Source organism: Phlebotomus papatasi, chromosome 2 (genome assembly GCF_024763615.1).
Source record: "Phlebotomus papatasi isolate M1 chromosome 2, Ppap_2.1, whole genome shotgun sequence".
Lineage (NCBI taxonomy): Eukaryota > Metazoa > Arthropoda > Insecta > Diptera > Psychodidae > Phlebotomus > Phlebotomus papatasi.
The window spans coordinates 64,646,958-64,672,797 of record NC_077223.1 but is presented as its reverse complement, the minus strand read 5'-3'; the positions used below and the strand labels follow the sequence as shown (position 1 = coordinate 64,672,797).

At 32.7% G+C, this 25,840-nt stretch overlaps 1 protein-coding gene across 4 annotated transcripts in view; it reads left to right on the top strand.

Annotated features, from left to right (window-relative positions):
• LOC129803870 (PDZ and LIM domain protein Zasp) overlaps positions 1 to 25,840 on the top strand; it is a 70,685-nt gene that overhangs the window by 15,879 nt on the left and 28,966 nt on the right. For all 4 annotated transcript variants that reach the window (XM_055850693.1, XM_055850692.1, XM_055850691.1 and 1 more), the window contains exons 2-4: positions 2,404 to 2,516; positions 21,430 to 21,744; positions 21,804 to 21,934. In XM_055850693.1, the coding sequence (XP_055706668.1) occupies positions 2,412 to 2,516; positions 21,430 to 21,744; positions 21,804 to 21,934 (551 nt within the window). In that variant the 5' untranslated portion in view covers positions 2,404 to 2,411. The remainder of the gene's footprint in view (positions 1 to 2,403; positions 2,517 to 21,429; positions 21,745 to 21,803; positions 21,935 to 25,840) is intronic.

Genomic DNA, 25,840 nt, shown 5'->3' with positions numbered 1-25,840 from the left:
TTTCTGGTATCTCGCGGCGAAAAAAACCTCGTTAGTACGAGTCGCCGTGTAGACAGTGATGGTGATGAAGATCCTGAAAATTAAATAATACGCACAGCCGGATGTAAACTCTAGTCTAGAGAATTAAAAATTCTGTCAAGTTTTACTGAATCTAAGATATTTAATTTAAAAATAACACAAAACACTTCTTTCCATTATTTTTTGTTTTGCTTTTATTCTGAATTTAAATGACACTTGCTCGGCAAATCCTCAGTAGGTTTTGTCAAATTCATCTCGCCCAATTCGACATTTTCGCCTTTTCAGAATGGTTGAATAGAATTACCTTGCCAAAAATAACCTTTGGAAAATAACCTGAAAAGCGCTGTTCTCGTTCAGATTTAAAGCGAATCAAAATGTGATAATTTTACCCCATGCCTGATACTATTTGCCCCAGTATTTGTGAGAATGGTCACAAAATTAGCTTTTGGAAAATGCCTCGATAAACTTATTTCCTTACAAAATAGAGAAAAATAACTTTCACAAAGTTGTGAGCGGTAAATTTCCTATAAAACTGCGGTAATTAGAAATTTCTGTGGCGCTCGGATAATTTAAAAAAAAAAGTTAAATATCCGTTTTGTGACTTTTTGCCCCAGTCTCCCCTATTATTTTCATATTTTCGTAAAAAAATTATTTTATTATAAATTATTATAATTAATATCATAAGTTATTATGTTATTTGTATTGTTATGATATTACTATTATTGTATATTAATATAAAACGATAAATTTTAAGAAATCAAGCAATATACTCCGAAAAATATTATTGTTACTTTGTCATGAAAGAAAAAATGAAATGAGTGAATCTAAATAAAAAATTTGAATGCAACTTCTTGTATATTTTTCCAACATATAATATTATGTTAGAATTCTGGAATTTTGAAAATCTATGAAAAATAGTTTCACATTGCATAGCTCAAACGATTGAAGATAGCGATAATGAGTTTTCGGAGACCCCCACATGTCAACAAGTCGTGAGATTTTTTCAAAAATTTTAGAGGTTGCTTAGGCAAACATTGAACTCGATTGATAAATTTTCCTTAGAACATTGCTTATGGCTTCAGCACATCTTTAGGATCAGGAAAATTTCATAAAATCAAAATTGACATCCCTTTTCTTAAAAGTTTAGCATATTTCTATCTTACTCTTTATTTAGTTTTTAAAGTTAAGTGTTATTTGGCTCTGGAGAGTGTATTTCTCAACCAATTCGGGAAAACTGCATTTTATTTGAATTGTCTGAAAATTCTGGGTTGAGCCGATATTAACCTCTAATGCAGAGGTGTGCAAGATCCATTGAAACCGAATAAACGTCAAAATATGTTTGTTCTGGTAGCGTTTTGACATGTACATTAAATGTTTCATATGACGTTTATTCGGTTTCAACGGTTCTTGCACGCCTCTGCTCTAATGGATCGGGGATTAAGGTGCAACAGTTTGGCAGTAAATTGAAAACATGTTAGTAACTTTTGTTTTGAAATATAAAAAACTCCACATCTAGTTAATGAAAATAGATAAATGTTTTCGCTAAACGGAAAATTAATAAGGTATCAACCATCTTGACATCTGAGATTTGATTCGAAGTCATTTAAAATCAATTTTACATTTTTATTTACTAAAATTGAATATTTTACTGACCACAAATGTTTTTGCTTTAAAAGACATACAGGACATACAGCGAAACAATTATAGAGCAAGGAATTTTGAAGGCATGGAACCAATGTCACAAGATCGAGCATTTTGCAAAGCTGAGATGCTTTGCAATCCCTTTTGATACACTGCCCCATATAAAAGTAGTCCCTGTGTTGTTTCTATGATACTCAAATTGTCCATAGGATTGAAATTGAACTTTATTGTGAGTGTTTCATCTGTTTTGCTGAACCTCACATTCCAGTTAACTTACAACATTTTGAACAAGCTTTAGTTAGAATCGCACCTTTCTTGAGGCAACATTGTTTACCGGACATTTTTTTTCCTCGTGACATTGGGTGTTCTCTTCAAAATACAACTGTGGGATCAACATTTTTATTTTTCCCTCATTCTCTGTTCATTCTCAACAAATTCCCAGGCACGATACCGATAGACAGGGTATGAATAAAAAAAACTTCTTTATAATAATAAATTTACAACTTAGCGGATAGCGGATTTATCTGTTTCACGTTCAACTCTGCTATCACTCTCATTTGGCTTTTGGGCCAAAGTGTAGGAGAAGAAAAGAATTCCTAAAGGCACAAGAAACACGGTGTTGAAGTGTTTATTTGTCTTAAGACCACAAATCTAGTTTCAATTTTCATCGAGTGTCTCTCCACTGGACCTCGCACGAAGAGTAATTAGACAGCATTCTTATACGGCTTTCCTTTTTGGTTGCAGATCAACAAATGGCTCAATTAGTCAATGTCCGACTCAATAGGAGCGATGCCCAACCATGGGGCTTTCGGCTGCAAGGTGGAAAGGATTTTGGAACACCACTTGTAGTCCAGAAGGTGAGTCACCTACTTGTCATTATCAGCTTACAGTTTTATGTATATTTATATTTACCCATTTTGATAAAAAGTTATGGGACTCTCTACCATAAATTGTGATATGATAAACTGCTCTGGATTTTGTAAGCCATTCCACTTCAGACTGACATAAATACAAATTAGACATGGAAAGATGCATTTTTCCTAAATAAATCTCAATGTTTGAAATTCTTAGACTATTTTTGATGCAAGAAAAATAGTGGCGGAAATTTACTTTAAACGAACGTCAGTGAATACGGAAGATAACGTTTGGATGCAGTGGAATTTCTTAATTAAACAGCTAAATTATATATTGACCCATAAATGCCACTCAAAAGTACACGAGCTTATTTTGCAAAATATTTCGCGATAAAGTTGGGTTAATCCTTTAATTATTAGGATTATAAATATGTAATGCACTGTTTATTTTATGTACAAGGGGAGTTTTTCGAGAGCCTTTTCAGCAAAATTACGCATTTTGAATTTATTATTTACCTTTAAAACTATAGAGATTTACTGTTTTTGCAATATATTTAATAACTAACCTTGAAAGAGAACCATACCCATTTAAAAGTCCTAACCTCAATAAAACATAAGAAAAACAGAATGATTTATTAGGAAATAAAATTGGAGGATCTCAAATGAATGAGATTTCAATATTTTTGCTGTTTTCTCATAGAACAGTATAGGTTAAATTTGTTGGATTAGGGTAGGTGTCCCAAATTTCGGCATAGTTGCAAGCGCAAAAGTCTCAAGATGTAATATTTATAATACAAATTGAATCTTTTTAATTCTTCTTCTTAAGGAGTGTTGCTTGGAATCTTGTAGACAGCTTATTGTTTTTATTTTCTCTAAAATCATTCTTAATACATTTTAAAATTAATAAAAATACAGACATAGGTTTGGGAAATATTTCGGCCATGTTGATTCTCATAGTTTCTTGCCCTTCCGGAATGTTTTCAAAATCTTTTTCGCATTATCTCGTTTGTTGAAGAGACATTATTTGTTATTTTTTGCATTGTATAATTTCTAGAGTATGCAAAAACTAAAAATTCATGGAAATTCGAGGAACAAAAACTGTGGCCGGAATTGCAAACTGACCGAAATTCGGTACACTTGTCTTATATTCTTTAATTTATATATTTTTTCTAAAATGGTCAATATGACGTGAGACGAAAGTAGCAAGTGAAGTCCGAAATAATTGGTTCTATACCCTTAAGTGAAAATTTTAAATGTAACTGAAACTGAATAAGGTAAAGTGTCCTCAAGTCGACCGGTTCCTCAATTCGACCGGTATAGTTATTTATTCAATTTATATATATTTGCACTAATAATTGGCGTATGATCTATCATTAATAATTCAATTATTCCATAAATAAATACGAATCAGTGAGAATTTTATAGAAATTCACCATAAAACATTCAAAAATTGACCACTGGTCGAGTCGAGGAACCGGTCGACTCGAGGGCACTTTATCTTATTTTGGAAATATTTCAGGTTATAATTTTAGAAGCAAATTAATATGGAAAAGGACCTGACGTTAGTCATATATTAATTTTTCTTTCATATTTCTCAAGCAAAGCAATTTGTAAGATTAACTTTAAGATTAACAATTTGTAAGAAATCCTAACGATCTTTTATTGTTTACAAATAGTACTGAAAAGGTACAAAAGTTACAGGTGCTGATGGAAAGTCCGAAAGCCAAAATTCCGAAGAGACAAAATCCCAAAGTGGTCGAGATCCCTTCCGAAAGCCAAAATTTTAAATGGGCTAAAACCGAAACGCCAATATCCCGAACACATAAATTTACGAATGGATCGAAATTTTTAAAAAAAAAAACCCAAAATCCATAATGGGATTTCCGAATGAATTGAAATCCCGAAACCCCAAATCCTAAAAAGCCAAAATTCTGAACAGCCCGAAAAAATTGCTATCTAAAAGACCCTTTTTTCTTGGAAGAAACAAGTGAACTTCTTTTAGATTCCTCTATTCGGAACTTTGGCCCATTAGGGAATTTGGTTTATCGGGGTTTTATCTTTTCTGGATTTTGGCATTCGGGATTTCGGCCCTTTTGGGATTTCGAGCTATTCGGAATTGTGGCTTTCAGGACTTGGGCGTTTCATTTTTGACCTTTTCAGAATTTTGACATTCGCATTCGGGATTTTGTATTCAGTATTTTGGCTTTCGGAATTTTCTCTAGAACCCATTTGGTGGATATAGGAAAATACCATTGAATCATTCTTAGTAACAGGTTTTCAAGGTCAAAGATTAAAAAGGTTCTAGAGAGCGAATATCTCAACTGCTTAGGACATATTTGAGCTCATTGGAAAGGCCTTGAAATTTCTAAAAGTCTGAATCGGTTCCAGCGGTTATGATTTGATAAATAATTTGTATCCGAAAATTAGTTGTATTACTTTTACTTTGGGCGATTTTCTGAGCAACTTATAAATCTGTTAAAAACGGTTGTGAACAAGTAAACGATAGAAACTGTGAAAGTACTTTTGAGGTATATCATCTGAGACACGAGTTTGAATATTTCACAAAGTTATGGGACGCTTTGTCACCCGTATTATCTAAATCTGAAATTTTCTACAACCTGAGGCAAAGCTAATCATAATCTCAAATTTCATAATTAAAATATTAATGTACATATATATAATATCGTGAACTTAAGTATCCAGTGACTGTGTTACACATTAATGTGTTTCCACTGTGTCAAGTCAATGTTTTGGCAACGAACCGTTGTAATTTCAAGATCCAGAAATTAAATTGTGTTTAATTGTCTAAAAAACAATTCTAGAAGTTGATTCTTTTGGAGGTAGTTTACTCGAGTGTGATAATTTGCTTCGTTTAATTTCACGAGCGAAAAATTCGGTGAAATTTATGAAATCACTTGGCACAATATCCATATTGCAAATTCATTGTGTATGAAAATGCATATTTTAATGATAGTAAAATTCACATTTTGGCATTTTGCAAATGGTACATTGTGCCCCGCCAAAGATCAAAAGTTCTTGTGCTTCAGTGAACTTGTCTGCACAGTCACTGTTGGCAAATGCAAATATTGATGTTTTTCTTATATCCTCGACAATATACATAAATGCATAATTGTTATCACAACTCAACGTTCCTTTCACATTGAATTGGGGATTTATGGGGCGTCGTGAAAGTGGTAAAAAAAAAGAGCTTCGCCTGACATCCGCAATTGAGATTTTTCTTCCAACGTGAAGAGCATGTTGACAAAACTGATGAGTTTGTCTCAAATGCACAGTGAATTTATTAATTTCTTGGCACAATCTCCTTTTGCTGAGATCTCTGGTCAGGCAGTAAACAGTACGGTGGCGTCAAGCAATGAGCATCAAGTGCAAAAAAAGTCGAAATCTCTTTTTTTATTTGTAGATTGTTACCCACTCTGAATTTTGTATCAACTCCATCGAGATGGGTGATTTTTTTAGGACACTCTCGCTACTTTTAACACAAGGGAGAGTGAGAGGCTGTATCTTGAAGAATTTTTGGCAAGGCAAATGCACCTAAGAATAGATGTGAGAAATTTTCCTTCAAGCCTCTTGTCGTGAAAATTTATACAATTTACAAGTTTGTTTCCCCTCCTCCCAATTGAAGGCACATTTTCTCGCGTGAAACACTATTTACAAGACATGGGCACATTTCAAACAGGAATATTCATTGAAAAATTTGTAAATACAGACTCCACCCAGAGATCAGAAACACATCAATCTCTGCGATGATTCTCCCCATTTGTTTGGTCTGATAATCGTGATGAGGGAAACGCGAGATGCACTGGCATTACCCAGAATCAATCACTTGACTCTTCTTTGCGATTAACGTCGAGAAATCGACTCTTGAGGAGCCACTGAGAGAAATTTTTCAACATAACTTCACTATGTATAATCTGAATATATGTATCTTGCATTTTGGGCAAACATTACATTTTTTTCTGTAATAAATAAATACGTAATGAATCAATTGGTAGAGCACTCGCTGCATGATGCATGTGTCCCGAATTTGAATCCTTTGTAGTTTCATCAGGCATTTTCGAGTGCTATCTAATACCATTTCCCTATATAAGATCCTTGTATAAGAGGTCTATAAGAAAGAGGTATAGGAGGATCCTTACCTAGTTTATTTAACTAACATTTTTTATATTATGTTTCGAATAACTTTTAATAAAACTGCATCACAGACAAGTCATTTTAAAATACTAAAAATTTATGGTCAGTAAAATATTCCATTTATGTCAGTAAAAAACGTAGAATTTGATCAGAAATGTGTACTTTAAACACTTTAAACCATAATTTAAATGTCAAGAATGCTCATAACTTCTTAATACTCCCTTTCATAATAATTCTTCTCTATTTACATGCACTGCTAATTAATTATTTATTTAAAAAATGGTAAATCTCACCATATACATATAAAACTTTGATATTCAAATTAAATAAATTATTGCACAAAATAGGGGAGACTGGGGCAAAATTTGTCAAGACGAAAATTTCAATATTTACTATTTTCTAAAATAAAAGAGACTGAGGCTTGAATTTTTTAATTATAGATAGCCTTCATGAACCTTCTTAAACTTACAAAGTTTCAAGGGATTCGAGGAAGGATTATGTAAAATAAAAAAATAATAAAATTTTGAGCCCTATTTTTGGAATATTTGGCTAACAGAAAATATCAATACTGATTAATTTAAGATAGAGAAAAATTATCTTCGACAAAGTTGTAGAGGAATAAATTTCCTATAAAAATACGTCTATTTGATATTTTTAACGTTTGCGAGAGTAAAACATCACAAATTATCCGTAGATTGACAAAATTTCCCCCAGCAATTTTGAGAATCTCCTCAAAATCGAAATCGATTTTAGAAAATGATTCGAAAATCACATTTCTTTCGAGATAGAGGAAAATAGTCTTCTGCAATGTTTTAAAGCACTAAATTTCCTATAAGAATATGCTCATTATAAAACGTTTAAGTTTCCTCAGAGCTCGTGAAAGAATTAAATATGCGTTTTGACAAGTTTTGCCCCAGTCTCCCCTATCTCTGATGAACTTGAATATCATTGTTAATTTATTATTCGTACATTAAGTCAAAGTTGTGTTAAAATCAGTTTTTATCTTTTTCTTAATTATTATTGCTTATTATGGGATTTTATTGGTCTTATAATCACCCTAAAATATTTTTTCTTTTAGTAGAAAGCTATAAGTTACCAAGATCAAGAATATTCTAAAGTGTCAAGTGTTTCAAAGTAAAAGTTTAAGAAATAGAGACTTTATAGAATTCCTTTGTCTATGCTCTGTCAGTTAGAAGCCTTTTTTATCAATTGATAAATCAAATTCCTATTATTAAATAATTCAAATACACAAATCACGCATTTAAACGTTCATACGTAACAATTAGTATCAATTGCTACAACATTTTAACGAGCAAATGTGATACCAGGGTTATACCCTATAATGCATGTCGGTGAACGTTCCATTAGAATATCGGTGTTGTTTGGAACTTTGTTAATAGTTTGTTAGTTTTGTTTCCTTTGAAATAACGCTTAATTCACTTTGAAGTGACTAAAAATATAGACTTTGGCTTGGGTAATTTTTCGACCGGCCTGATTCCCGTAGTTTCTTGCCCTTTAAGAAACTCTTCTTAGGCCTTTTTCACATTATCTCGTTCGTAAAGGTGATATTTTTTTTAAATTTTTTTCATTATTCAATCTCTAGAGGATGAAAAAATTAAAAAAAAATACGGTATTTTGATAAACGAAAGAAGTGGCCGAAATTACAAGCTGGCCGAAATTTCCTACAGTTATCAATCAGTTACATCATATCAGTTACAATAATAAATTAACACATAAAGTAACTGTTACAAACTTCATTATAGTTCCATGCAAGTGTCAAAGCCTTAATTTTTAGTATTTTAATACAAATTGAATGTTTTTGTTTTTTCTTTTTAAAAACTGTTGCTTGGAATCTTATAGTTAGTTTATCGTCTTTGTTTTCTGTAAAATCATTCTTAATACATTTTAAAATAATTAAAAATATAGATATAGCTTTTGGGTAATATTTTGGCCACGGTGATTCTCATACAGTAGAGTCTCGCTAATTCGGCTCTTTTAAGATCGGGCTACTTTTTAATTCGGCCAGCAGTTAAATTTGAAAAAAAAAAAGTTTGTTGACATTTTTCAAGTTTGATTATGATTATCAAATGAAGCAAATATGCTCAAACTTGCCATGGTTTCTTATAGTACTGATGTGTTTTTGCATTATTAATGCGTTTTCCTGAAATTTACCATAAATATGAGTATGTAAACTCAATATGTGTATACAATTGAATAAAAATTCGTTGCATTTCAAAAAATATGTCGCCCGAATTTCTCTCTAAATCGGGTGACATTTTGGAACCAAATGCCCGAATTTGAGAGAGTCTACTGTAGTTCTTTGCCCTTCCGAAATTCTTTCAAAATATTTTTCACATCATCTTGTTCTCCGAAGCGACATATTTTGTTTGTGAACAAAAGAAAATTTGAAGAACAAAATAAGTGGCCGAAATTGCAAGCTGACCGAAATTAGGTACAGTTACCCTAAAACATTTATTGCGTCAAAGACTTTTGTTGCAAACTTTTGAAGTTTGATAGTTCTATAAGTTTATTGAACCTTTTTTTGAGTTGTTTATCAGAAACATTTCGTTATTTATTCGACGTTGTTGAACGTTTGTCACATACTCTAGCTAACTAAATCGTTTTTATCAATCAAGATCAGTCGAAACGTAATAAGAATGCTGATGCTTTTATTTCTTGACGACAGACTACAAATCGAACGATATTCTAATAGAATGTCAATCGACATGTATTATAAGGAATATTGATCTGTAATGTTGGAATAATTTCGTCGTTTGAATCAGTCACTGTCGTAACTTACTCGGCTCCTAAATCAACCATTCTCAACGAAATACACAGCTTCAAGAAAACTTCTGAATCAAGTAACGAATAAGTTATGGCAAGTTATGCTGCAACAAGTTAAGATTTGCTTGTGAATTTTGTAAGAAAATCTCCTTTAGAACTTATATTTTACATTTCAAGTGTAGCCAAATTACCCATCTCTGTTTCTGATCGTGCTCAGAACAGAAGTCCATCAATCGAATTGGATGTTTTGGGCCTCATGTGGTTGTGAAATTATTGCTTTTGCATATTTCGCCATTTATCGCTGCACTTTTAATGGGTCATCATACAAAATTGTGTAATTAATTTCAGTGGGGCAATTACACACACAAAAAAAAAACCCGTGTGATTAAGTGTTATTTGAAATATTGCAACGATTGAGTTAAATAATTTTCAATGGAAATAAAATCTACAATTGTGCTCAAATATGCAAATTTTTGCTCTGTAAAATTGTGTTGCTAATATTATCAGTGTGCCAAAATGCTTGTAAAAGTTGAAGCCACACACGTAGTGCTTTAAAAGAATTTTACCCATTTTGTATGGCATTGACATAGATTTGCTTTAGAATTATAATATTTTCAGATGAGAAGAGTTTTCAGCTCAAGAAGATTAGGCGCAAAGTGATTCACATCAGAGGAATTTCTCTTGAATGAGGAGCTAAATGGGGGGATTTGTGAGAAAATGTCGATATTTTGGTCGTTCTTTTGGGCTCTAAAACCATATCCATCGGCATGTCATTAATTTGCTTGAGGTAAACAGAGACGGATGGAAGAAAAAGTCTCGTCTGATTGAGCTAATTGAAGGAGTAAATATTAAAGGTGATTTCATACTGATCAAAGGGGATTTTTGATGTCGCATATTGATGAGAAATAATATTAAAATTGTGTCATATTCATAAAAGAGAATTTCACCCAAAAGAACCAAGTGATTGAAGGTGCATTAAAGTGAAATTTCCATTTATAATATTTTAAAGGTGAAGAAGAGAGATGTGGATGAGTTCGCGCGGTAAATTTTTAATTTAACCCTCAGAAAAGACAAGAAAAATTGGGTACAGAGTTCATTGAAGCTTAAATGCTGCCGACTTGTGCTACATCCTCAATTTTTATGAGCCTGTAGGATACAAAATGACCCAGTTTCTCGCCCTTTTCCAACTTCTTATTCTTCCGCTCGTAAATCCAGCAAGATTGGTGACTTGAGAAAGTGATCATGCAATGAACTCATTTCACGCTTTACACCAAATAATATTTCTTTCACACTAATGAATGCAATTCCTGTCTGATGAATAAAATCTCAATGTAACTTCATGATAATATATAAGAATTTCTTGTAAATTTCCAACCACTCTCACAGGTCAAATCTGTTTGCCAACAACTCTGCGTATTTTGCATCAATTCACCTTCACGCTGCCAAGATAAGATTAAAAAACAAACACGACAAAATTGAAAAGTAATCGCTAAAATTGTCTACAAACATCAATATTTCACCTCGGTAATTACACTTTGGAAAATTGTTCTTTTTTTGCGCAATTCACCTCCATCCTCACGCTTGGTAAATGCATCAAGAGATGCGAAGTGTACTAACTTTCCCTTCATAACCGTCATTTTAACGTATGCCAAAGCGACCAAATCGACGCTTAATTGATATTTGATAGTTGGTCGAATGAAAAAAAAAGTGACGACGATTGAGCGCAAAACAGAAAATTATACACTTGATAATTGGAAATGCCTCACGATCACCATGCTCAATGGTCATAATTTTGGGCCAATGATTGTAATTTTGGCTTATGAAATCATCTCGGATTTTATTTTCAGAAAAGTGATCTTTAGAGGAAGATCAGAGTGTTGAAAAGAATTTCAAAACATGGGATCTTGATGATTAGTCGAGATTTTTTTATTCAAACTCATTGAAGACATTTTTCAGTTGATTAAGACTATAGGGGAGGATGGGGTTGTTGCAGTCTGACGGATTTAAAGACCTCGAAAACTAAAGAATTTGTACAATTTCAAACCAATTAAAATTCTTAATTCTTAAATGAATTTAGTATCGTGAAATTTATAAAGTTAAATGAAGCTTATATCGACCAGGAAGGTTGAATAGTCGCCCCAACGGATTTTTTTTTTTTTTGAAAATTATTTGTCGACATGTAACCCATTACCAAGACATTTTCTAAATTAATCATTTTATTTTAGGGTGACGATCCAACCCTCATGGTTGATACATAGTTTAATGTATATAGTACTCGCTACAAAGCGTTTTTAATACTTCTAATTTTCAAATCATCGAAAATTATTCTAAAAGCAATTACATTAATGAATATTATCAGCCAATATCTTGGGTACATTCGATAAAATAAGCGAAAAGGCTATTCTACATTGCTACCTCGCTTTCCTCACTCTGTCTATTAATAGCATTGGCAAATGATTGTTATTGAAAACAATAAATACATATTACTACATATACAGGGATATGAGAGTGCAAATGAATAAATCAAATACATAAAAAGAAAATATTAATAAAAACCTTCTAATTATCAAAATTATTTCGGATAAAAAATCTAAAGGGAAAAGTGCCCATGCTCTGTGCGATCTCAGGCGTCGTAATGATCAAAATTTTCCTAGGTTTCTGAATAAATGTGACTATGCAATATATTTTAAATTTGGACGATATATTCGCCTGGAATACCCCTAAAACATATCCGATAAATCATTGAAACAGCTTGGGCCAATTTTGAGAAAAACCGAAAAACATGGTTTTGGAGGAGATGGAGCGGGGATAAGAGAAAAAGGAAGAAAAGATCGTCCGAGATAATTTCCACTTATGGTAGGGGGACCGGGGGCAGCAGTGAAGACAAGAAGTCGATATCCCTTACCGTTTGACCTATAGCTCGAAAAAAATTTAAGGGGAAGTAAAAACAATAATTTCCGAAAAAATATATTCAAAAATCGGTACTTAAGTAATTCATTACCTATGAAGACCGTTATGGCTTCGACAGATCTGAGCATTAGCTGAGAGACGGCTTAGCGTATTCGAAATAATGATTAAACTTCATTTCCATAATTTTCCATTAAGTCATCTCTCGGCTTAAGTCGTAAGTGTGTCTAGGGAATTACAGCCGCGTTCGAAATTACATTTCCAAAAAATCCAAATTTAACCAAATCGGTTGAAAATTGGGTCCTCCGATGTGCTTGATCCTTGACCTTCAATAATTCAAAATCGCGAATTTTCCGGTCATAGGTAGGTTTCGACGAAATGTTCGCCTTGAGTACCACTAGGAAATATCAGAAAATCATTGAAAAAGCTTGGGCCAATTTTGAGAAAACCCAAAAACTTGGTTTTGGAGGGGTTAGGGTGGGGGGGGGAGAAAGAAAACTGGGCACTTTCCCTTAATTTTTGAAATATGGGTGCGACGAGTCAAAAATTTCAAAGAAAAGGTTCTAATCAATATCTATAGAGATTTAGGTTACGAATAAATTGGTCAATTGTTCTGCGAGTTATCGTAGAAAAACGATATTATGTTACAGGAAAACGTCTCACATAAATTGTTTGCAATATGATCACAGAATTAGAAACAAATTCGTTAAATTTCAGAACTTAAATTGTTTTGAGCCAAACGCAAATGAACTTTTTTCCTATTGTTTTCAATATAACAAAAAATAATCTAAGCTTTAAGGCATATGAAAATACAACAATTAAACTTAATTTTTTGCAATTTTAATTTTTTTATTGTGTTGATAAAAACTTAAAAGAAAATATGCTTGGTATCGAACTAACCCGAATTGTTCTTGAATCTTAATTAATGCAATTTTCTAATATTTTGCTTTACTGAAAATGCAACACTTTTTAGTAACTATTGTAAATATATATTTAACTTATTAAGTAATGCCAGTGAAAAAGGTTACCCTAAAAGATTGAAACACTGTTTTCGCCTTGACCAGAGCTTTCTGTCAGGATGTGGACTTCCTTCAGGGATCAATTAAATAATGTTCTCGGAATTTTTCATAGGGATCGTAAAATTCAAGGGATTTTTTTTTATCAATCATCACTATCAGGATGTCAATGTGGAGTTGGTTTTTCTTCAGGAGAACTTTTCTCACTAATTTTTAAACCACTTTTTTCACGAATCTCGGAAAAATTTAGTTTGATTTTTTTGGCGTTTGATTCAATTAAGTTACTTTCTTTGTCTCTACCGACATATTATTTTAAATTCGGAAAAAAATAGAAGGTTATGTCCTTAAAGAATTTATGGGAAGAGTATACTCAGGGAGTGGAGCACTAACATTGCTGTAAATAAATAAAAAGTTTAAAATAATTTTTCATTTCCATGTAAAAAAAAGCTTTCTTTGCAATTAACAAAAATCGTACCAAAAAATTGTATCCAATTTTGTTCATATCTGTGGAGAAATATGCTTTGAAAAAACATCAAAACTTTTAGTAAAGGCGTCTACACATTGGGAGCAATTTTCGTCAAAAATTGCGTTTTTGACAGAAATTTAACGTTTCCCCCTACAACGCTGCAGGGAATTTCCTTCAAAAAAGCTACTTTTGACAAAAATTTCTCCCAATGTGTAGAGGCCATAAAAGAAAGTAAAAAAAAACAATTATCTTCACACATTCGAAAATCTTAATTCTGATTTTTTGTGTGTTTATTGGAAAACCATTGCATAACAATTAATAGGAATTATAGATTTTTTTCAACTCTTAATCTGAACGATCTGAACGATTGACGTCATAAGCACTTTACAATTATTTATCTAACTTAATAAAGATAATCAGTAGTCAAACTGCATTGTGTAGTCAAAACAGGCTCGCTCATGTTCACAAGTTTTTCAAAATTTGGTTTTAAATTCAATTCCATAACTATTTCATTTGCAAAATTTTAAGATGTAACAGACATAGCCCTGCTCTCCCCTATATGTAAATTTTATTGGAAGCCTCCAAGCAGCTGCTTTTGAAGAGTAAACAGTTGCTTCAAAATTTTGTAAAATTTTCCGTGAAATCTTGAAACCTTTAAATCTTTCCCTGTGGCAAGAGAATGACTTGAGAGATTGAGCGTTTTGTGCTAGAGAGATCCTTCCTTTCCTTATTCAATTGTGCACATGAAAGTCTTATAAAGGTCACGAAAGTACAATCAACATACCAAACACGCCCAAGAAGTCTTTCGACAAATTAAATATGTATGACCACATTAGGTAGAAAAGACACAACTGCTGCAACCGATAAAATCAGTAGAAATAGTATTAGAGTTGATTCCTTACGGCTGAATAATTAATTCAATTTTAGTTCATTGGCAAATGATAATGTGATTATTGCCTCGTTTGTCATCCAATTCCTTCCAAGATTGATTGGTACTTATGCAATGACCACAAAACGGATTTAGTAGTGACTATAGTGACTGTCTTTTATTTAAATTTTGTTGGTGTGATGTTCATTAGTCATTTTGGGTGTTAATTAAAAATACGTCGATGTTAAATATTTAAATATCATAGTATCTCGCTGAGCGACTCATTTAAGATGATTAATTGGCAAAGTCGTAATGGCTAAAAGAACAAATTTTTTTCTTGCTCTATGGGTCTATAAGTTTTCCTTGAATAGACTATTTTATGAGTGTTCTTTTGTCAATAAAAAGAAAATTTATTTATTCACCATGAGATGAAATTTATCTCCTGTGGAATCACTCTAAAGTCGGCTATAGTTCATTTAATATTCTTCATGGAGCACTCTTTCTCAACTCCTTCATCCTCCACATGGTTGCAGTTGTTGGCTTATAAGTCCAGAGAGAAACAGCGTGTAGTAAACAAGAATTAAAATCTTCGCCAGAAGAAATTTGCGGCTTATTTCTGGATTCTTTTAGTATATCGTCCTCTCGACCATGTATAAATATTGTTGGTAGAGCCGTACAATAAACCCATTTGGAAGTGAATGTGTTTGTCTCGCATGCAAATTGTGTATAAAAGTGAAAAATATCGCCAACATTAAATAAACCATGGTGGATTCACATGCAAAAAAAAACTACTACTTTTAACGGTGTGTCGCATTTAAGAAAATGACCCATCTTGTGGCCACTGATCTTGCCAGAATGCACTTTGGGGAGAGATTAACAGGAGATGACCATTGAAAGAGAAAAGAATATTTTGAGGTCAGTGGCAGAGTTGGGTACATAAATTACATGAAAATGTATACAATAAAGTCTGAATTGCAAATAAGCATTAAAAAAAAGTTAGTTTATGAATGTCATCTTAACCGTTAGATGTTTAAATATAGCTGTGAGAGCTTCCGTTGTAATTTAATAAACTTTTGCAATAATCATTCTATAAATCAATTTATTAAACAATGAAATAGAAATAATAATTATATAAATAAAGAAATAATAATAATAGAAATAATAATGAAATAATCCTTAATATTTGAATTGACTTTGTACACTGAGAAAAAATAGGGTGCGATTAACATTGTTTCCTTAGAAATTTAACACTTTTTAGGTGTAAAAATATATCAATATTTTTAATGTTAATTTTACACCTTTTTAAGGGTAAAATTAACATGAAAAAGGGTACCTTTAACTCCTAACACACCTAAAAAGATTAATATTTACACCGATTATGGATCAATACTGCAGGGTAAAATTAACATTTCCGGAATGTTATTTTAACTTTTTCTGATTTATCTCAGCGTAAGGATGTTCTGTGATTAAGGCTAAGGCATTATATTATTGGTAGGACAAGTAACTACGCGCAATTGAAAATCCTTTCGGAATTCCAGTCGAAAAATTTTCATATCCGAGTACTGAGCTGCAGCCCTCAAGTAAGCTTTCCGATTGGAGGACTATTTTTCAATTCAAATTTAACCGGTTTAGGTAGTTCACTATTAATAGTTCAGTAATCACAGTAACGCAAGGTTAAACGGATAAGTCGATTTTCTCTAGATGAGTTTTTTCCTATTACCATTAATCCACCCTTATACATCGCAAAACTATTCGAAAACGAACCCAACAATTCGAATTTGTATTTTAGCCAAGACACACCGTGGGAGACTATAACAGAGTGGAAAAAATATTTCAGGAATAAACCATTTGGCGTCTTCTATACGGGGGGATTTCGAAATGCACCCCACTGTGCTATGCACCGGTGAGTCTCGGGAAATCTCCCCTAGTGGTTCATTCCTGGGATAAATTTTCTCCACCCTCTCTTATAAATTCTCCCAGTGTGCTCTAACCAAAATAGATAGTCTGGAAGACGTTCTATTTTATTTCGAAACGTTTCGAACGTCAATTACACAATGTTTTAGAATCAAACAATTTATTAAAGATAGGTAAAGTTGATAGTTATGCCTAGTGACGAATATTTTATAAGGAAGAGGAGTTGGGGCACACATCCTCTATATCAAAACCGTCGTACTGAAGGATTTTATGCTAATATTGTTGCTAAATTAAGAAAATATCGTAAGTTTTTACTTTCCTATAAATCAACTTTAACAATTCGACCATTAATAAAGATTAAACGATGCATTCAAAGGAGTGATCGATATCGTGTCCCCATTTCACCTGCTTTTCGACTCTTGATAACTTTGAAAATAGTTCACGAGGAAAACATCTCTTGAAATACAAAAAAAAAAGACTTAATATCGCTTGAAAAGTCAAAACATTCGAACATAAACAAATTGAGCTTTCGAAGAGGGAGATTTTAAGCGCCGAAAGATAAGCAAAAATGCACCGATCTAAAGCTCCGTGGGGGATTTTTGTGTCAAAATGGCGGTTTCGAAATAAAATCCCCCCGTTTAGATGCTCCCTTTGGGGAGATTTCCCAAGACTCAGCGGTCCATAGCACAGTGGGTGAAATCCCCCTGTTATGGTGTCTACACATTTTAAGCAATTTTCGTAGCCTTTTGAAATAATAAATTTACGATTTTGCACACAATGATAGGAAAAATTTTCTTTAAAAATATTTTTTTTAATAATTGCTCTTAGTCTTACCATCCACAAGTAGATCTTGAAAAATTCGAAAATCTATTTGAAAATCCAAAAAAGAGATTTTCTTACTTCTTAAAACTTTCGCAAGGTGGCGGAAGTTATATCCTGTTCGAATTTCGAAGTGCTCAAGTGTCAAAATGTGACGGTCTTCTGTTGTGAGGAAAAAAAACAGAACAACAACGTTTACTGTTCTTGCCCCAGTATTTAATCACTGCATAATCACTAAAAGTAACTCGTTTGCCAGCCTTTTAGTGTGATATTTGATAAATTTTCCCCACCTTGTTCGCAAATTTAGTATGAAAATTCGAAATTTCATTTGAATTCTTCGAACTTCAACGATTTTTTGTGCAAATAGAGTTCCATTTACCTTTTATCCAAGACACTATTGGAGAATCAAAATCTACTTGTGTTTGGGTTCAGTGTGTATGGGCCTTTAGATACTGAATTGTAAAAAAATAATTTTGAGAAAAGGGTGAATAACCGAATAAAAGAAAATATTTCGCGTTCGACTTTAGAAAATCCCTCACTTGGTTTCCAAAATAGTTACATAAGTCTCAAGAATGTTTTATTTAAAATAGCATTGATTTATTACGATGTTAACAATATACGTAACTTGCCAACACTTGGTCAAAATTCGCAAACTGGTTGCCGTGTGTGGAGGAAGATGACATGGGAGTTAAATAAAAATTTCGTCGCGAATCCACAAGGAAGAAGAGGGCGACTTGATAAAGAATTTAACACACGAGCCAACAAAATTTACCAATAAATTTTTCTTCTCCGAATTTAAGAGACTATGTTCAAAAATAACTCTTTCTCTCTCAACACTGTGGGGTGGAGAATTTTTGGGCCTTATTTCATGGGTTAAAATGCTAAATCCAAAAAAATACACAAGAAAAATCTTCCATACACGGAAGACACGCAAATGGCAATGTTCACAAAGTTAGTTTAAAACCTCAAGGAACCACAAAAAAAATTCTGGACTCTTGAGACTGTTCAATCGGCTTTCTCTCATTGCAACATAATTAATTGACAAGGTATTTAATGACAGCTCAATGTACATTGCAGATAATCATACAATTAATAGTTGTTGCATTAATTTCCTTATACGCCATCTCTCCCAAGCACACCCATATTCACCGGCTTTCAATATACACAATCTCTAGTTAGATGATTAGAGATCGAAACACTGAAGTGTTGGGACATATAGGAGGGTTACCAACTTGCCACTTTGGTGCAACTTGGTCTGCATTAAAATTCAATTTGCACATGATTTCCCATTTACAATTTTCTTCTGAATCAACTCAAAAGCCACATTTTACTGATAGACGTAATTTTAAAGGCTGTAAAACTTTTCTTATGGGACACTAGAAATTCTTCAAGCTTTTCAAACGACAAGCAAATTGCTTGAAAGTCCCATGAAAGTTCAAAATATTGTCTCTCAGGGATTAAGATGTCGAAGACACAGGAGATCTCTTCAAAACATGAAAAATGTTAAGCAAGATTTTATGTCCATTTTATGAACAAATGGGCGATGCTAAGTATGAAAGAAGTGATTATTATCACACTGTGTTATTTTGTAAATTTCATGTAAAGAATAAGTGTTTATTTTAAGGTAATAAAAAAACTGTAGAAAAAGTTGTACAACAATTATTTTTGATTGTTTTTTTTTTACTATACGCTGATTGTTTTCAGTTGTTTATCAGTCTACTACCGAAATCAATTGATGGTTCATAAATTGTTTGAAAACAAACCTAAAGGGACTTTCATTTCGATTTCTCCTCCCTCTCTCCTATCACTCCCAAAATAGACGATTAGAAACCTTAAACAGGTTATCGAAAGCTTACCCTCCCGCTTATTAAACCAGTCAGTTTTGAAAAATTAAAAACCGTAAAGTTTTTTTTATTATTCCGGAGTGGTCTTTTCTGTAAGTTAGATTTGGATGAGTTATCTCGGTTCTAGATATTTTGGCATATAAATAGTTGATCGAGTATATTCGTTCGTGGTTCTTAGGCCTTTACACACTGGGACCAATTTTTGTAAAAATGCTTTTCAAAAGAAAATTACTACTATTACTGTGGGCAGAAACGTTAAATTTTTTTAAAAAGGCAACTTTTAACGAAAATTTCTTCAAATGTTTAGAGACCATAAGCTATTAGATTAGTTGTCAAATTTTCGAACGTGAATAGTCACAACTGGTTACTGATTATACAGTAGAGTCCCTCAAATTTGAACATTTGGGAGGTAGAGATGACATTTCTCACTCCTCAAATTTGAATAATATTTTCAAAAACGTAACGGAATTTACGTAAAATTCACTTTTCCTAAATTAAGGAACATAACTTTAGAGAATTTTATCAATTAAATTTGTTGGTAAATAGGTGGAATTTGTTGAGGAAATTAATATAATACGACAATATTGGGGAAACATCAGAGAAAAATAGTTCTATAGTGGAGTCTCGCTATAGTCCATATTAGGTTTCAAATTTGTGAAGCTCAGAGGCAAAATGACACATATGCTATGCTTTAGCCATATGATATGTGTCATTTTGCCTCTGAGCTCCACATTTGACACTTGGGTCGCACTTAGTCCATGTAATTTTTTAAAATTATCAACGATTTTTAGTATTGAAATTGCTCGACGGCTTCCATTTTCTTTGCTATTGTGGTACTTGTCCTTGCTCTCTTCATTGTGGATCACAATTATCACAACTACTCAATAAAGTTTGCCAAAAACATTAAAATAATTATGCATGTCGCATACTAAAAAACATAACCTAACTTAAAATCAGTGTTTTGAAATCAACGGTCGATAAATTGTGGACTATAGAGCGATGGCCTATAGCGAGACTCTACTGTAATTCAAACTCCATGCAAAATTTCTTTTACATAACCTTATTTTGCATTTTGAATGCAACCGTCGTTCAAATTTGAGGAACTCGACTGTACTATCTGTTTCGTTTGTCAATTGCCAATTGTCAAATGTTCCCATATTACGAAAGAAATCGGTTCAGCAGAATCAAATAGGCACCCGGCACCTCAAGTATCAAAAAACGGGAAAAACGGTTTTGCCTAAATTCCAGGCACAAAAACAAAATGAAGATGATAAGTATTTTCGTAAATCATTTGACCCTATCAATATAAAAAATAGCATGAGAACCCAGGGACAAAATCACTGTTGTCAGTGTAATTAAATAATAAAAATTTCCAAAATTATTCTGTAAGTTTTAGCAATTGGAGTATAATTGTTTTTCTTTTTTTAATTTTACAAGCATGTTAATTATATAATTTGGACAAATTTTTGTAAAGATTTAAGATTTTTATTGACTAAAATTTAATATTTCACTGCTCATTTTCAATTTTCTTCTATTCATTGGTTTTTTTTTCCAAAACCAAGTGAATGGAAAATGATTGGCAGAATAGTAAAAAGAGGATTCTGAGAAATTATAGCTCTTTCGCTTCCAAATTCCATTAATTATCAAAGAAAAATATAATCTGATGGCTATTGAGGCAAACTTTAGTAATGTTGTGAAAAGTTTGGCAAAACTATCTGGAAGATAAAACCGATAACTCTTTTATCTGTCTGAATAAATTTATTTAAACTTCTCTAAAATGTTTCACTGAAATAAAATATTACCCTCAATCCACTTAAAATTCAAGATAATTTTGCAAACAAAATATTTTTTAAAGTCTTCGGAGACAAACTCAAAAAAAATTTAAATTTGACATTATCAATACAATTTGATGAATTGCAATTGTCACACTGAATATCATTGTTAATATTTCTTTCTTTCATCCATGAGAGGTATTGATTGAATATAAATTTGATCAAAGAACATACCTCTTAGCCATTATGCAGTTTATTACAAATATCACGAAAATGTTAATGCGGTATTCAGTCAAAGGTTCACCCCCTGGTGCGCACTTTACTCTCTAGATAGGGCTTCTGCAACATGATCTAAATGGGGCGTCTCTTTGCAGGTGGCTGGCGGAAGCATAGCCGCGAATGCTGGGCTCGTGGCCGGTGATGCTGTGATCAAGGTAAATGGCCAGGAAGTGTACAATCTCCGCCACAAGGATGCCCAGGATGCCGTAGTGCGTGGTGGGAATTCCTTTGAGATCACCGTGCAACGAGGTGGTTCCACGTGGAGGCCCACTGTATCCCCAGCTGGCAACTTGCCATCACCCTCACTATCCGGCAATGTGGCGCCTGTTACGCGTACCTCCCTGGCCGCCAAGCCCCAAGAAATCCAACCAATTGGCAGTGGCTTCAATAGTGCTGCTCGTCCTTTCGCTGTAAGTCCCCGAGGATGCACTTGTTTATCCCACAGAGGCTCATTCTTAGTGTTTTCCAGGTCAATGGAAGCGAGGGCGTGAAGAGCATCGTGAACAAGCAGTACAACACCCCGGTGGGCATCTACAGCGATGAATCCATTGCAGAGACGCTGTCTGCACAGGCGGAAGTTCTGGCTGGTGGAGTGCTCGGGTGAGTTGTTTTTGGTCCATTCTCAACCACACTCTGATCATATCACATAAGAATGCTTAGAAGGAATGAATGCTGACAAGGGGTGTCTAACTGTGCAAATGATGAATGAGCTTTTCATGAAACTTCTTTCATTTCTTTTACAACAATAAACTATTATCATTTTTTATTTAAAAATGTTTAGAAGTGAAATACTCCACTTGAAAGGATTATAATTAAAATGTTGTAGAAATGAAACTATTTCTACAATAATTAAAAAAAATCTTTAAATAATTAATTTATTTATCATTTTGCAAACATCACTGTAAAATCACTTTAATTTAAACAATTTCCAATTTAGTATTTACTATTTATGAAATCTTCAATTTTTTTGCTGATTCAAAATTTCAAAATGTGAAAAAAATAAATTTATAACTGAATACTTTATTTTTCTTTGAACGTTAATTTTAAATTTGGTATAAGATTATTTCATGGAAAAAATCTTTAAAATTATTTATAATATTGTCTTTTTCAAGTTCTAGTTTTCAAATTTTGATTTCTAAATTGTTTTAACTGCCAATTTGAAAATTTTATAGTCTTATTCACAAAATATGAATTAAAATATTTTAATTATTACGATTGGAAAGCAATCTTTGAACCCATTGCAAAAAATGTTTCCAAATTTTGGAACGATTATTTTAAAATAGTGTTGTAAAATCATATTTTTGTTATTATTAACACGATAATAACATAATTCAGAGGTAAAAGATGTGTCAATAAGTGAACGACACCAAAAATTGTGAGGGTTTGAACTCATAAATTTTTTCTTGAAATTCTTTTCTTTATTACGAATCCTGAAAAATTGCTGATCATCCTGATTAAATTTAATATTCAAAAAATATTTAATTAAAAACTTGTTTCATGTTCTGTCTATAAGAAGAAACATTTAACTGTTAATATTTTTACTTTTTAAAAATTAAAAACTTACTGGAATCTGTTTAATTTTGAACTAAATCAAATCTAATCACATGGAGGCCTTAGTATTCAATTGAAGTTTTTAATTATCACACTTTAAATAGAAAAAACTCTTTCAAGTTGAATAAGAATTTAGGAAGATTTTTCTAATATTAAATTTATCTTGGAATTTACAATTTACTTTTATTTTTAATATATAAGGCATAATTGAATCTTTTTTTTAACTTAAAATTGTGTTAAAATGCTTATATGCGGTTTAAAATACTAAATTTTTATGAGTGTCCTTATACCGCAGTTGATTTTAATTCAAAGGAACAATTCGGTATTCTTAGAATGACAATGCCATTCGACAATAAGGGAAATCTGGGGCACCACCAAATACGGGGCAGCACCGAACATGGGATGGCACCAAACACTGAGATTTTTTAATTAGATTTTAAACTACAGAGGTCGAGATCTGTATGAATTCATAGATATTACTGCTCGAACTCAAAGAAAAAGCAGTTATAATCTTCTTTTTTTTCCACTTTTCACTGTTCTGGAGCTTAAACGGTAAGAAATATCGACTCCCAGTCTTCGATGATCCCCAATAAAAAAACAAATCTCTCGATGTCTTTTTTCCCTCCCCACCCCCTTCTATCCCCTCTAAGACGATGTTTTTTCGGTTTTTCTCAAAATTGACCCAAGCTGTTTCAATGATTTTCGGATACGTTTTAGAGCTAGTGCAGGCGGATATTTCCCCCAAACATACCTATGACTGGAAAATTCGCCATTTTGAATTATTGAATGTCAAAGGTCAACCACTTTGGAAGGCTTATTTTTCAACCTAATTGGTTAAATTTGGATTTTTTGGAAAGGTATTGAAATTTTGAACCCGGCTGCATTGGTAATGGGTCGGTTAAGTATCAATTTTTTGATTTTCAAATGCTTTTGTGATTTATGAATCAATTTGATCTCTAGTAGATCAGTGATACCAAAAGACATGAAAAAAAAATCACGGTGAGCTCTATCTGGTAAGTTCGAGCATTTCGTAAAGCTGGGAAACTTTGCTATATCTTTGTTAAAAATCAAAAAAGATCCCTTTATTTTTCTTTTATCATTTCTAATGAAAAATAATTTCAAACTAAGCAATGCGTTCACAGATGCATCACCCAACCTATTTCATATGCGGTTGGAAAATGCGCCTGCGATGCTGAAAGCCCTTTCACTTCCCACGCTAGTCGAAGGGACAGTCATTAACAAGTCGAAAATCTGAGACAGAACTATTCCTTTTATCCCCGTCTCCTTAAAAGCTTTCATCTCATTTTGTATATCATTTTTTCCGTTTGTGTTCCCGACTACAGACCTTCTTTTTGAGTCCAGTGCAATTTTTTCCTGAAGCACTTCAACAAGAGTTCTTGCTGACATTGGCTCCTCTGCAGGAATCTCTTCTAAACTTGATTCATCACATAGTTTAGAAATAAAAGTTCGTGTTGGGTGTTACCCCATGTTCAGTGGTACCCCAGTTTCCCCGACCATACTGCCCAATTGAAGGTTTTGTGAAGTATTTTCTGATCGTAGGAATTTAACTGTTTTTAATTTAAATTGTTAATGCAGTGGTTTAGTCGTTTACTTAAAAAATCAAGGTAAATCTACCAAATGATTGGAAAATGAGTAGAGGGGTAGGACTCTCGCTGTTATGCAAGTATCTTCAGTAGTTCGAATGCACTGAAGATTAAATACTGCAATTATTCTGACATTGGAAGTATTCGTATCGCATTGAGCTTCCCATAAATCGAAAGCACCGCAGTTTGGCATTTGCAACCTGATCTTCGTTAAAAGAAAAAAACAAATAATAATCCATATTTATTTCAATTGGGAGAAGGCCTAACTCCTTCAATGGACGCTGAACATTTTTATTACTATTAATTATTATTATGAACTATGATACGAATTAATTTTGTGTTATTCGTAAACATTTACTTTAATTTTTCAATAATTATTTGCATTTGTTTAACACCCCTTGTACGCTGGCAAGGAGATTTTTCTCCACTACCAACTCCACTTTCTATTATTGTGAATTATAGACAGAGAGGATGGTCTGGCAGGACGCACAATCCACAACCGTACAGTCAATTTGCAATAAAATAAGAAAAGAGAAAGACCATGAAAAAGGATAAATTGAGGCCTTTTTTTGCAACCAACCCCTTTTTCATTTTCTCTATCAATCCCTCCATTAAAACACCATAACACCTAATTGTGGTGTGTTGTGAACGTTAAACACAATTACTTACCTTGGGCAAAAAGATAATACTGGCGGGCTTATCGAGGAAACTATCCAATTTTCTACTTCAACTTCCGGAGGAGGCATCAGTTTCACGAAAATCCTCACCGGAAGCTCTTAGTTTTCTCGTGAAATAATTTCTGATTCGAATTTATTTCTTTTTCGCTTTTTTTTATCTGCTCATTCCCGAGGAAATACGATGGATATTAAAATTTTATTTGAGCCAAAAGCATAATTGTTTGGATTGAGATATTTATGTGAGATCATACCAAGAATTAGAATAATTGTGGTGAATTGTTTTTGTAGACAAATACAGCAAAAATGATAATATTTGCTTAAGAGGGTATTAGCTGAAGTAAAGAAAAAACGTGACGTTTCCCACACGCCGTGATAAGACATGATTAATTTTCAGCACGAATTTTTATGACTTTCATGAATGATAAGATTTTTTTCTGTGCATGAACTCTAAAAAAATTCAATATCATTCGATAAGGCTTTATTGAAGTCTATTTGAAGCTTGAATTGATCTTGGACAAATATCCGTTGAATTTTTGAATAACAGTGTAATATACAATAAAAAGAATTCCAAAGATAAGCCCGCTATAAAGCATTTGATGGCATATAGTGTTTTATTTTTAACTTTTTTTTTAGATGTCCTCTCTTATTGAATTAACACTTGACGATGAATAACT